General features: G+C 47.6%; 1 protein-coding gene across 2 annotated transcripts in view; it reads right to left on the bottom strand.

Annotated features, from left to right (window-relative positions):
- Nucleotides 1-1,221: 1,221 nt before the first annotated feature.
- Nucleotides 1,222-14,930, bottom strand: part of FAM219A (family with sequence similarity 219 member A) — a 165,733-nt gene continuing 152,024 nt past the window's right edge. Inside the window, exon 6 of one of the 2 annotated variants that reach the window (XM_040335646.1) lies at nucleotides 1,222-1,507. In XM_040335646.1, the coding sequence (XP_040191580.1) occupies nucleotides 1,352-1,507 (156 nt within the window). In that variant the 3' untranslated portion in view covers nucleotides 1,222-1,351. Of the gene's footprint in view, nucleotides 1,511-14,930 lie in introns of both variants that reach the window. The other variant, XM_040335645.1, reaches the window with a different exon arrangement.

The following is a 14,930-nucleotide window of genomic DNA, read 5'->3' as shown; positions in this document are numbered from 1 at the left end:
TACTAATGCGCATGGGGTGATTAGGGTGTGCCTGGGCACACCCTGTGCGCACTGTAGGATCAACATGGAACATCATGGGAACAGAACATGCTGCTCATGGCTCATCTATTGCGTTTTCGGGTTTAGGTCGTCTACCATACCAAACATGGTAGATCTATTTCGGCAAACAAAGAAGGCTTGAGAAAACTTGATTGCACATTTGTTAATGGATGGGGCTCATCTTGGATCTCAAAACTTCACTCAAAGTACCTCCCCTCTGTTTGAGGGGGTCAAAAACTATGACTACCCCCCACTAAAAAAAAAAAAAACGAGTTAGGTAGTGCGATTACTCTAAACATAACAAAGTTGAACAAGAAACAATTTTGATTTCACCTCTACACACCCAACATGGCATTGCTATATACGGGTTACTCTATGGAGCTCCATGTGCGTTTAGGTGATACTACACCGACGTACGTCTCTACAGAAATCCAGTGTGGCAACGCATGGCCTTCTCATCTACACCACGGGCCAAAACGTCTACCATCAAGGAGCAGGGTGGTCTGACACTTGTAATCAGGAGATGCTCGCTGCTCGGATGTATCCTTTAAATTGAATTGAAGCGAAAAAATATTTTAATATAGGATGTCTGGCTGGGTTCTCACCACCTTGTTTGGTCTACACCAGTGGTCATCAACACTGTCCTCAGGGCCCACTAACAGGCCAGGTTTGCAAGATAACTGAAATACATCACAGGTGATATCATTTGCTTCTCAGTGATTGTAGTATTCTAGTCTTCTTCTCCCCAAGGTAATACATAAAACCTGGCCTGTTAGTGGGCCCTGAGGACAGGGTTGATGACCACTGGTCTACACGACTTCCCCCCCTGCTATCCTCCCAATGTCTACAGGGTGATGGGAAGCTCACACTATCACTGACTGCTCTGGTCTACAAGGGAGGCGACTCTAGGCTTTGAGAGGCCTTAAGCAAAACCTTAACACGGGGGCCCCACCATACCCCAAAAAAAATTCAAGCAAATAAAAATGGCTGCAGAAAGTTGCACGGATCTATCACACAGTGATTGAGCAGAGGCAAATTAGGCGGCCGCGAGCCCCCTGTGAGCGCCAGGCCTTAGGCGACCGCCTAATTTGCCAAATTAAAGAGCCACCTCCGTTCACCGCATCAGTCCACACACCAAGTAGCAGGTCACATGGGTTGGCAGATAATATAAGAGAATGGATATTTTTTTTTTTTTGGTTTCTCCTGGCTCCATGAACACAAATCGGTGCGTGTCCTACCATAGGAGGAAGCAATGGCTGTTAAAGATTTACAGTTATCGTGGAATGCACAGATTGTGACCCCCCCTCGCACATTACTGGATATGGCAGGCAGTAGACGAGGTGGCTTGGCAACACATGCAGGTGGGGTTGACAGATTTCGGGGGTATAAGATCCAGGTCTTCGTCGTCTGGGATCTCATCTAATCGGTAGCCATCTTTCAGCAGCTGGATGTTCAAGTCTTGGTTGATCTGCTGCAAAAGGCAAAAGACAAACAGCAGTGTTAGAGAGATACAGGATATCAGCGCCCCTCTCGTCGTGTTGCCCAACATAAGGCTTATAATATATAGAAAAGAGGTCAGACTTGTCCCATCACGTTCATGGCACTGATCGCAAGGCTCACCTGTGGACTTTGCGCTACCTTGACCCTAGCAGTTGCAATATGTACCGTATATACAGTGGAACCTCAGATTACGAGTATAATCCGTTCCAGGAGAATGCTCGTAATCCAAAGCACTTGCATATCAAAGCGAGTTTCCCCATAGAAGTCAATGGAAACGAAAATAATGTGTTCTGCATTGACTTCAATGGCATGCAATACTGCATGTGGCCAGAGGTGGGGGGCGCCAGAGAGCCTCGTAAACACTCAAAATAACAACACAGCCAATAATGTCTAAACCGCTGGCAACAAAAGTGAGTACACCCCTAAGTGAAAATGTCCAAATTGGGTTCAATAAGCCATTTTCCCTCCCCAGTGTCATGTGACTCGTTAGTGTTACAAGGTCTCAGGTGTGAATGGAAAGCAGGTGTGTTAAAAATTTGGTGTTATCGCTCTCACTCTCTCATACTGGTCACTGGAAGTTCAACACACAGCCATTAAAGCGGAGGTTCACCCAAATAACATTTATATATCAGACCAACTTCTTTATACTTCTAACATGTACAGTCCCTATATATTTTTTTTTTTACGCTGTACATACCGTATAATCTATATTTGCAATCTGGCTTCCGGGTAGTTCTCCCCGCGGGAGTAGGCGTTTCTATGCTGAGGAATGTCCTCTGGGAGGTCGCCCAGATGATTGACGTCCTTTCAGAAAAAGTTCCCCCCTGACGGATAAGGCCCCGCCCCCCCATCTTGCGTAGGCGCGTCACGAGTCACGGCTTTTCCGAAAGAAGCCGAACATGCAGAGCTGTGAGTTGGCTCTATACGGCGCCGTGTAGAGCTGACTGCGCAGGCGCCGTATAGAGCTTCTTCATGTTCGGCTTCTTTCGGAAACGCCGTGACACGTGACGCGCCTACGCAAGATGGGGGGGCGGGGCCTTATCCACCGGGCGGAACTTTTTTTGAAAGGACGTCCCAGATGACATTCCTCCTCAGCATAGAAACGCCTACTCCCGCAGGGAGAAGAACCCGGAAGCCAGATTGCAAATATAGATTATACGGTATGTACAGCCTAAAAATAAAAAATATATAGGGACTGTACATGTTAGAAGTAAAAAGAAGTTGGTCTGATATAGATGTTATTTGGGTGAACCTCCGCTTTAATGTCTAAACCGCTGGCAACAAAAGTGAGTACACCCCTAAGTGAAAATGTCCAAATTGGGCCCAATTAGCCATTTTCCCTCCCTGGTGTCACGTGACTCCTTAGTGTTACAAGGTCTCAGGTGTGAATGGGGAGAAACTATAGCTGTATTATTGGCCTTTTTTTTCTGTTAGTTGATATATAATGTATGATAATATACAAAACACTATACATTATAAGTATTATATCAACAATTATTATATTCGAATATCAACATTTTTTTTTATATATGATGAAGAATTGTTGTGAACTCCTTCTTCGAAGAATTGCACGTTACATCATAGCTGTTGATTTTTACTTTCTTTTTGTATAGTTTTGATCCAATTTTTTTATTATTTTTTAAGGCAGCAGCTGTGAATTATTTTTTTCTATTAAGGGTGCAATGTAGATTTTGTAATTAATGTGGCTTATACCAGGCCTCGACAAAATCCGGGCGCCAGGTCGCAATTGCGACAAGAAATTGTGACCTGGCGCCCGCCGGTAATTGAGGCCGCGGCTTTGCAGCCTAGAAGGCAAAGCCGCGGCCTCAATTACCGGCGGGCGCCAGGTCACCTTTTTTTTGTCGCAATTGCGACCTGGCGAGCCGCGGCCTCAATTACCGTCCGCGGCGGGGGCGCATGGAGGCACAGGATCCTGTGTCTCCATGCGCCCCCACCTCCACGCGATCGTGGCGGGCCCGCGACGGCTGGTAATTCAGGCCGCGGCTTTGCAGACTAGTGGAGGCCCAAGCTGCTTTCTGTGACCTGGCGCCATTTGGTGGTGGCCGTTGGCATTACAACTAAAACAGCAGTTCTAATGTGTGTGTTTTTACACTATTTTCACTGCCATCTCCTTTCCCTATAATTAGAACCCCCAGACATTATGTATATTTTTTTATTCTAACACCCTAGAGAATAAAATGGCGGTCGTTGCAATTCTTTTTGTCACACCGTATTTGCGCAGCGGTCTTATAAGCACACTTTTTCGGGAAAAAAATACACTTTTTTTATAAAAAAATAAGACAACAGTAAAGTTATCCCAATTTTTTTTATATTGTGAAAGATATGGTTACACCGAGTAAATTGACACCCAACATGATACCCAATTGCGCCCGCTCCTGGAATGCCGACAAACTTTTACCCTTTAAAATCTCCATAGGCGACGTTTAAAAAATTCTACAGGTTGCATGTTTTGAGTTACAGAGGAGGACTAGGGCTAGAATTATTGCTCTCGCTCTACCGATCATGGCGATACCTCACATGTGCGGTTTGAATACCGTTTACATATGCGGGCGCTGCTCACGTATGTGTTCGCTTCTGCGCGTGAACTCGGCGGGACGGGGCGCGTTTTCTGGCTCCTAACTTTTTTAGCTGGCTCCTAGATTCCAAGCAAATTTGTCAAACCCTGACTTATACTATTCCAAATGTACCGAGGGTTCTGCTTGTACAAAAGACTAAGGACTGTTTTTGAGGAGGGGTTAGATCCTTAGCTTGCTTTAATGCTTATTGCTTAGATCCTTTTATTGCATGCCAAGTGCAATAATAAATAATATAATAATAATAATAATAATAATAATAATAATAATAATAATAATAAAAAATAATAATATAATAATAATAATAATAATAATAATAATAATAATAATAAAAAATAATAATATAATAATAATAATAATAATAATAATAATAATAATAATAATAATATAAATAATAATAAATAATTAATAAATAATAATAATATAAATAATAATAATATAAATTCTTCCCAATTTATTTTCCACTAACATTTATCAGTGAAGGGAAACCCAACTGTGGGGGACAAGGGCAAAGAGGAAAAAAAAACATTACAGAGAACATTATAAATCGAAATACTGCAGCTTAAATATACAGTATAATAGTGTAAAAAGCGTATATATGGTATTGCTGCCGACACTAAAAAAAGTGCTTACACTTACACCTGTATATCAAAAACAATATATAAAAAAAAAAAAAACAGTGCCGCACAATATGCTAAATGTATAAAAAGGTGTATACAGTATATGTGAATTAGCAATCACTACAATATCCACCAATACATGACATCAGTAGGGAAATCGTGCATTCATTGATCAAATGGCAACTATCCATTTTTGCATATATACAAAAACAAGAATTACCAACAAGGTGCAGCCTATGAAAAATAATAATCTACACTATATTACCAAAAGTATTGGGACACCCGCCTTTACACACACACATGAACTTTAATGACATCCCAGTCTTAGTCTGTAGGGTTCAATATTGAGTTGGCCCCGCCCTTTGCAGCTATAACAGCTTCAACTCTTCTGGGAAGGCCGTCCACAAGGTTTAGGAGTGTGTCTATGGGAATGTTTGACCATTCTTCCGTAAGAGCATTTGTGAAGTCAGGCACTGATGTTGGATGAGAAGGCCTGGCTTCTCGTCCAGTGGAAGCCGTTATAGCTGCAAAGGGTGGGCCAATTTAAAGGGGTTGTAAAGGAAAACATTTTTTCCCCTAAATATCTTCCTTTACCTTAGTGCAGTCCTCCTTCACTTACCTCATCCTTCCATTTTGCTTTTAAATGTCCTTATTTCTTCTGAGAATTACTCACTTCCTGTTCTTCTGTCTGTAACTCCACACAGTAATGCAAGGCTTTCTCCCTGGTGTGGAGAAAGCCAATTGAGGGGGCGAGCAGGAGTGTCAGGACGCTCACTAACACACAGCTCCTTTCTCTATCTGCAAAGTAGAGAGCGTCCTGACCCTCCTGCTCACCCCCTCAAGAGGCTTTCTGGCAGCAAGCCCTGACGTACATGGGCAAAGCCCTATACTTGTTGGAGCCAAGTCCAACCCCTTTAAAAAACTAAACCCCACCACCACTGACACTAAGCCCTGCCCCACAGGGGTCAAGTCCTGCCCCACAGGGGTCAAGCCCTGGGGAAAAAAGTGTGGGAACGCCCACCAAAAAAATAAAAAAATTATACGCTCATATGCATAATTACTAAACCGCATGTTTTTTATTTATTTTTTCGAAAAAAAGAAGCAAGTTCTTTCTAAATCCCGCGATAACTCGCGGCAGACCTCCGCAATTTCTCCTGGGAACAATGATAAAAGCTCCCAGGAGACATTGCGGCATGGAGGAAGTGACGGAATACCCGCACACTACCCGATGAATCCATATACAGGAGGCGGCCAGTAACATAAAGGATTACTAAGGTTCGCCTGCCCCTGACAGTGACTCGACCTGGGCATCGCCGCTTAGTGAAGGATTGGCTCAGGCGGCTCGGCTGCTCTAGTCCTGCAAAGGGAACTGAGTTCCTGCTGTGAAAAAAGTGCAGGAACTCCGTTCCCACAGGACTTGAGCCCTGCTGCCCCACCCAGGCAAAGCCCTATGCCTGTTGGAACCAAGTCTAACCTCTAGTGAAGCATAGTCCAACCCCACTGGACCACAACCTCTAACATGTGGGGCTTAGTTCCGAAAATGGTTGGACTATGCTTCACTAGACTTGGTTCCAACAGGCATAGTGCTTTGCCCGGGTGGGGCAGGGCTTGTTGTCACTGGACACGTTTATGTTTCACCTGTGGTGCTTATATTGGTCCAGCAGTGCACCAACACCTTTGCAACCACTGTGCTATATGCTGGGTGTTTGGTGTGCTCCTGTACCCTTAAGGAGGGGTGGCTCCCCTTCAGTCCACCTACCCCTATCTATCCATTAGAATGCATGTGCCTCCACAGTGGGGACGCTCATTGTTTAGCGTTAGGACCACAGATTACAGGGTGCCTTGGCGCGGCTCTGTGGCTCACGCATGCGTTTGCAAATGCGTGCGGACCAAACCCCTGTTTTTAACGCATACTGTTAGACAGGTTAATTGGTTGTTCTGCAGGCTGGTCGGTAAGGAGGCTTGCTTTTCCCTGGGCATTCCCCAGGTTTTTTTGTTGTCAGTGGTGGTGGGGCTTAGTTTCAAAGGGGTTGGACTTTGCTGCACTAGAGGTTGGACTTGGCTCCAACAGGTTTAGGGCTTTGTTGGAGAAAAGTCCAATCCCACTGGACCACAACCTCTGTCACTAAGCTCTGCTCCACCTGGGAAAAGCCCTATAACTGTTGGAGCCAAGTCCAACCTCTACTGGAGCAAAGTCCAACCCCTTCAAAACTAAGCACCACCACCACCACTGGCACCAAGTCCTGTTCAACCCGGGCAAAACAAAGTTCCATACCTGTTGGAGCCAAGTCCAACCTCGACTGGAGCAAAGTCCAACCCCTTCGAAACTAAGCACCACCACCACTGGCACCAAGTCCTGTCCAACCCGGGCAAAACAAAGTTCCATACCTGTTGGAGCCAAGTCCAACTTCTACTGGAGCAAAGTCCAACCCCTTCGAAACTAAGCACCACCACCACTGGCACCAAGTCCTGTCCAACCCAGGCAAAGCAAAGTTCCATACCTGTTGGAGCCAAGTCCAACTTCTACTGGAGCAAAGTCCAACCCCTTCGAAACTAAGCACCACCACCACCACTGGCACCAAGTCCTGTCCAACCCGGGCAAAGCAAAGTTCCATACCTGTTGGAGCCAAGTCCAACCTCTACTGGAGCAAAGTCCAACCCCTTCGAAACTAAGCACCACCACCACTGGCACCAAGTCCTGTCCAACCCGGGCAAAGAAAAGTTCCATACCTGTTGGAGCCAAGTCCAACCTCTACTGGAGCAAAGTCCAACCCCTTCGAAACTAAGCACCACCACCACCACTGGCACCAAGTCCTGTCCAACCCGGGCAAAGCAAAGTTCCATACCTGTTGGAGCCAAGTCCAACCTCTACTGGAGCAAAGTCCAACCCCTTCGAAACTAAGCACCACCACCACCACTGGCACCAAGTCCTGTCCAACCCGGGCAAAGCAACGTTCCATACCTGTTGGAGCCAAGTCCAACCTCTACTGGAGCAAAGTCCAACCCCTTCGAAACTAAGCACCACCACCACCACCGGCACCGGCACCAAGTCCTGTCTAACCCGGGCAAAGCAACGTTCCATACCTGTTGGAGCCAAGTCCAACCCCAATGGAACTAAATCCAATCACAGCTCGGGGCCATGCACCCACTACAGTTAATCCCTACACACACACTAGAGTCAAGTCCAATCGTTACTGGAGCCAAGTTCAAACTCACTAGAACTAAGCCCCACCAACATAAACGCCATGCCCGTTGGAGCAAAGTCCAACCTCTACCAGAGCCAAGCCCCACTTAAATTAAGCCCCACCACCACGGTCATCAAGACCTGCCTTGGCTGGAGCCAAACGCCATGCCCGTTGGAGCCAAGTCCAACCTCTACCAGAGCCAAGCCCCACAGCCATCTTCCAATAGGACTTGAACAAAGCCCTACATTCACCAAAGCAAAGCCCCACCACCAATGAACAATATCCTAATAACTGTTAGTTGCAGACAAGATAGGTTCACTGTAAGGCCTTTTGCCATATGAAGAGTTAATGCTATATATATTAAACATGGTTTATTTTGCTGCTGTGGAAGCTTTTCATCAGCCGTATATTTTATTGTGCGCCGTCCACACTTCACCTCTCCGTACAGATCAGCGGGGGGAATTTTCAGCTCTGAGAAAATTGCTTTCCCCGGGTGAAAATGGCCTCTGAATTTAGCCAGTAAAAAGGGATGTTTTTACAGCAGAAACACGACGAGCGCCAGACTTGTTTATTTCAGACATAAAAAAGGAGCGAAAGAACGCGGGATTATTCTTGGGTAATAAAAGATCCTAAATTGTTCTCTAATTGCTGGGGGGAAAAAAAACGTGAGGATTTTGCTGACAGTGCACAGCCTGCTCGCGGTTCTACCGCCGCCGCTCACGTATGGTACGCTCAATTCTTCCGTTCTGTCAACATTTTTCTATAAAGATTCTTTGTTCTGTGCTTGTGAAACCTCCACATACACGTGACTTGTCTCTTTCTGACACATGGAGAATAGATTAAAGCCGATCTCCCGGCAATAACAAAAAAAAAAAAATACAAGTTAATAGAGACATGCTCACTTGTCACAAAGCCAAGATTTATGTTGTTCTATACTGTTGCGGTGGTCCAAATCTTCAGGAATAGTGGCCTTATTTCGCCCCATTACATCAGAGTGTCCCCATCAGCAGCCTCCTTACATCAGAGTGTCCCCATCTCCAGCTCCTCCCTTACATCAGAGTGTCCCCATCACCAGCTCCTCCCTTACATCAGAGTGTCCCCATCACCAGCAGCCCCCTTACATCAGAGTGTCCCCATCTCCAGCTCCTCCCTTACATCAGAGTGTCCCCATCACCAGCAGCCCCCTTACATCAGAGTGTCCCCATCTCCAGCTCCTCCCTTACATCAGAGTGTCCCCATCACCAGCAGCCCCCTTACATTAGAGTGTCCCCATCACCAGCAGCCCCCTTACATCACAGTGTCCCCATCAGCAGCCTCCTTACATCAGAGTGTCCCCATCAGCAGCCTCCTTACATCAGAGTGTCCCCATCACCAGCAGCCCCCTTACATCAGAGTGTCCCCATCAGCATCCCCCTTACATCACAGTGCCCCCATCAGCAGCCTCCTTACATCAGAGTGTCCCCATCAGCAGTCCCCTTACATCAGAGTGTCCCCATCACCAGCAGCCCCCTTACATCAGAGTGTCCCCATCTCCAGCAGCCCCCTTACATAAGAAAGTGCCCTCCATCTCCAGCAGCCCCCTCAAATCAGAGTGTCCCCAAATCCAGCATCCCCTTACATCAGAGTGTCCCCATCTCCAGCTCCCCCCTTACATCAGAGTGTCCCCATCTCCAGCTCCCCCCTTACATCAGAGTGTCCCCATCTCCAGCATCCCCCTTACATCAGAGTGTCCCCATCTCCAGCATCCCCCTTACATCAGAGTGTCCCCATCTCCAGCATCCCCCTTACATCAGAGTGTCCCCATCACAAGCATCCCCATTACATCAGAGTGTCCCCATCAGCCCCCTTACATCAGAGTGTCCCCATCAGCCCCCTTACATCAGAGTGTCCCCATCTCCAGCTGCCCCTTTACATAAGAGTGTCCCCATCTCCAGCCGCCCCTTTACATCACAGTGTCCCTATCAGCAGCCCCCTTACATCAGCATGTCCCCATCACCAGCAGCCCCCTTACATCAGCATGTCCCCATCTCCAGCAGCCCCCTTACATCAGAGTGTCCCCATCACCAGCAGCCCCCTTACATCAGCATGTCCCCATCTCCAGCAGCCCCCTTACATCAGAGTGTCCCCATCTGCAGCAGCCACTTTACATCAGAGTGTCCCCATCAGCAGCCTCCTTACATCAGCATGTCCCCATCTCCAGCAGCCCCCTTACATCAGAGTGTCCCCATCACAAGCATCCCCCTTACATCAGAGTGCCCCCATCAGCAGTCCCCTTACATCAGTGTCCCCATCAGCAGCCTCCTTACACCAGAGTGTCCCCATCTCCAGCATCCCCCTTACATCAGAGTGCCCCCATCAGCAGTCCCCTTACATCAGTGTCCCCATCAGCAGCCTCCTTACACCAGAGTGTCCCCATCTCCAGCATCCCCCTTACATCAGAGTGTCCCCATCAGCAGCCCCCTTACATTAGCGTGTCCCCATCACCAGCAGCCCCCTTACATCAGAGTGTCCCCATCTCCAGCCGCCCCTTTACATCAGAGTGTCCCCATCTTTAGCAGCCCCATTACATCAGAGTGTCCCCATCTCCAGCAGCCCCCTTACACCAGAGTGTCCCCATCTCCAGCAGCCCCTTTACATCAGAGTGCCCCCATCAGCAGTCCCCTTACATCAGAGTGCCCCCATCAGCAGTCCCCTTACATCAGTGTCCCCATCAGCAGTCCCCTTACATCAGAGTGTCCCCATCTCCAGCAGCCCCCTTACACCAGAGTGTCCCCATCACCAGCAGCCCCCTTACATCAGTGTCCCCATCAGCAGTCCCCTTACATCAGAGTGTCCCCATCTCCAGCAGCCCCCTTACATCAGAGTGTCCCCATCACCAGCAGTCCCCGTACATCAGAGTGTCCCCATCTCCAGCAGTCCCCTTACACCAGAGTGTCCCCATCACCAGCAGCCCCCTTACATCAGAGTGTCCCCATCACCAGCAGTCCCCGTACATCAGAGTGTCCCCATCTCCAGCAGTCCCCTTACATCAGAGTGCCCCCCCTCTCCTCCCCCTCCCACATGTACTCACAGTTCTAAAGGCAGCATCTCGTTCCTCTCTCCAGTCATGTAATAAGAAACAAGTGATAAGGGGAGAGAGGAAGGAAAGTCTACCGGCTATCTATCTCCCCCTGCGGGCTGGAGGGAGCAGAAAACAAAATCCTCTCTCCAGCAAGTGACGGCAGCTGCTCCGCCTGACAGGAGCGAAATCGCGATCACTCACTGTCAGAGAGGACTGCACCTGACCAGCCCACTGAGCCATCGGCCCACTGGGAAACTCCCGGTAGTCCCGATGGCCAGTACATGCCTGCTAGTAATTCTTCTGGGCAACCTGAAGCCATCATGCAGGAGGCAGAGATCAGGAGTGGGTGGTAGCTGGGTTTGTATCTCCATCTCCAGTGCCAGTGGGCACTTCACATATCCCTGGTCAATTAGCAAATCTTCTCCCCAGCTCGGTCTTTGCCTTGCCGGGGAGACCTGCCTATCAACACTCAATGATCTACCGTGAAAAGTGCGGTCCCCTTTCTGTTGTAGCTCACTGTTGCCGGCTTAGGTTGCTGTAGCAATGACAAGGGAGTTCTCTACTCCCCTGGGGTAGATTCAGAGAGAATTTACGCCAGCGTACCTATAGATACGCCGCGTAAATTCAAATCTGCGCCGGCGTATCTTCTTTCTGTATTCAGAAAGCTAGATACGCTGACATTAGCCCAAGATCCCACTGGCATAAGTCTCTTACGCCGTCGTATCTTAGGGTGCATTCTCACGCTGGCCGCTAGGTGGCGCTCCCGTCGTTTTCGGCGTAGATTTTGCAAGTTACGCCGATTCACAAACGTACGTGCGCCCGGCGGTAGTTTTTTACGTCGTTTGCGTAAGTAGTTTTCGGCGTAACGTTGCTCCTGCTATTAGGAGGCGCAGCCAATGTTAAGTATGGACGTTGTTCCCGCTTCGAAATTTGAAGTCGTCCGCGAATAGGGCTGGACGTAATTTACGTTCACGTCGAAACCAATACGTCGTTGCGGCATACTTGAGAGCAATGCACACTGGGATATGTACACGGACGGCGCATGCGCCGTTCGTAAAACAGGTCAATCACGTCAGGTCATGACACATTAGCATAAAACACGCCCCCCCCTTCCACATTTGAATTACGCGGGCTTACGCCGGCCCCATTTACGCTACGCCACCGCAACTTACGGAGCAAGTGCTTTGTGAATACTGCACTTGCTCCTGTAAGTTGCGTCAGCGTAGCGTAAATACAATACGCTGCGCCGCCGTTACTAGGCGCGCAGGTATCTCCTGCCACTGCAAATTGGATGCGGGAACCCACATCCAGTTTGCAATAGTGTAAACCCAGCCTTACGGGTGAAAGTTTTTTACCTTCATATATTCTATGCATGAAGGTAAAAAAAATCTTCTGTGTGCAGCTTCCCCCACAGCCCCCTAATACCTACCTGAGCCCCCTCTGAACCCAGCAACATGCACAGGAGCCTCAGCTGTCTCAGGTCTCTCTCTCCTCATTGGCTGAGACACAGCAGTGGGAGCCATCGGCTCCCTCTGCTGTCAATCACAACCAGTGAGCCAATGAGGAGAGTGCCAAAATGCAGGGCGGGCCGAGGCACTATGTGTCTCATGGAAACACAGAGCGGGGGCTTGGAAGTGAGCACGCACCAGGGGCCCTATAGCAAGCAGCTTGCTATTGGGTGCACTAATCAAAGGGCAGGGACCTGCAGTGCTGGTGGGGGACCAGAGAGAACTAGGATCAGGGTTGCTCTGTGCAGAACCATTAACCACTTAAGGACCGCCTCCTGCACATATACGTCGGCAGAATGGCACGGCTGGGTACATCCACGTACAGGTAAGTCCTCTTTAAGTGCCCAGCCGTGTACGAAGCTCCGTGACCGCGGGACACGATCGCCGCTGGAGTCCCCCGATCGGTCCCCGGAGCTGAAGAACGAGGAGAGCTGTGTGTAAACACACCTTCCCCGTTCTTCACTGTGGCACCGTCATCGATCATGTGTTCCCTAATATAGGGAAACACGATCAATGACGTCACACGTCCAGCCCCGCCCCCCTACAGTTAGAAACACACATGAGGTCACACTTAACCCCTTCAGCGCCCCCTAGTGGTTAACTCCCAAACTGCAATTGTCATTTTCACAGTAATCAGTTCATTTTTAATTGCATTTTTTGCTGTGAAAATGACAATTGTCCCAAAAATGTGTCAAAATCGTCCGAAGTGTCCGCCATAATGTCGCAGTCACGAAAAAAATCGCTGATCGCCGCCATTAGTAGTAAAAAAAAAATGATTAATAAAAATGCAATAAAACTATCCCCTATTTTGTAAACACTATGGGGTCGATTCAGAGAGAATCGCCTATCTTTAGGCGGGCGTAGCGTATCTCAGATACACTACGCCGCCGTAAGTTTGAGCAGCAAGTTGTGTATTCACATAGAACTTGCGCTGAAATTTACGGCGGCGCAGTGTAACTGGGCCGGCGTAAGCCCGCCTAATTCAAAATAGGCTAGTTGGGGGCGTGTACTATGTAAAATAGTAGTGACCCCACGTTTTTAACGAACGGCGCATGCGCCGTCCGTGGACGTATCCCAGTGCGCATGCTCCAAATGACGTCGGCAAATCGTCATTGCTTTCGACGTGAACGTAAATTACGTCCAGCCCTATTCGCGAACGACTTGCGCAAACGACGTAAAAAATGTAAAAATCAAAGCGGGAACGACGTCCATACTTAATATTGTGCGCCTCATAGAAGCAGGAGCAACGTTACGCCGTAAAAAGCCTTACGCAAACGACATAAAAAAATTCCGCCGGGCGCACGTACATTTGTGAATCGGCGTATCTAGGTCATTTGCATATTCTACGCCGAACGGAAGCGCCACCTAGCGGCCAGCGTAAATATGCACCCTAAGATACGACGGCGTAACAGACTTACACCAGTCGGATCTTAGCCTAATTTCGGCGTATCTTGCTTTCTGAATACAGAAAGAAGATACACCGGCGCAGATTTGAATTTACGCGGCGTATCTATAGATACGCCGGCGTAAATTCTTGCTGAATTCTGCCCAATAAATGCAGTCATTTGTTGATTGCAATGTTGGCGGCTGCAATCAGCAGTTTTAGTCCCGGGGTCAAAGCAACATGAGCGGGGTGAGGAGAAGAAATTGCTTCCCCCCCCCTCTCTCCGAGATTGTTCCCATAGGGCCGCTTTGCATTCAATATAGCTACACACCAATCAAGTGGTTTTCTTCTTTTGTGTATGTGCAGAAATTGATTTCTTGAAGCTGATCTCCATGCACAGTAAAAAAAAAAAGCTACATTTTCCATAGAAAACATTTTTTTTTTTTATTATTTATTTATTTATTTATTTTTTAACGTGCATGCCTTTTTTCTGCTCTGTTTAACCACTTAAGGCCCGGACCAAAATGCAGGTAAAGTACCCGGCCAGTTTTTTCGATTCGGCACTGCGTCGCTTTAACTGACAAATGCGCGGTCGTGCGACGTGGCTCCCAAACAAAATTGGCGTCCTTTTTTTCCCCATAAATAGAGCTTTCTTTTGGTGGTATTTGATCACCTCTGCGTTTTTTTTATTTTTTGCGCTATAAACAAAAATAGAGCGACAATTTTGAAAAAAATGCAATATTTTTTCCTTTTTGCTATAATAAATATCCCCAAAAATATATAAAAAAATATTTTTTTCCTCAGTTTAGGCCGATACGTATTCCTCTACATAATCGCAATAAGCGTTTATCGATTGGTTTGCGCAAAATTTAGTGTTTACAAAATAGGGGATAGTTTTATTGCATTTTTATTAATATTTTTTTTTTTACTACTAATGGCGGCGATCAGCGATTTTTATCGTGACTGCGACATTATGGCGGACACATCGGACAATTTTGACAAATGTTTGGGACAATTGTCATTTTCACAGCAAAAATGC

This window comes from Rana temporaria, chromosome 1 (assembly GCF_905171775.1).
Source record: "Rana temporaria chromosome 1, aRanTem1.1, whole genome shotgun sequence".
Taxonomy (NCBI): Eukaryota; Metazoa; Chordata; class Amphibia; order Anura; family Ranidae; genus Rana; species Rana temporaria.
Note: the sequence above shows the minus strand (reverse complement) of the source record. Positions and strands in the feature narration are given on the sequence as shown.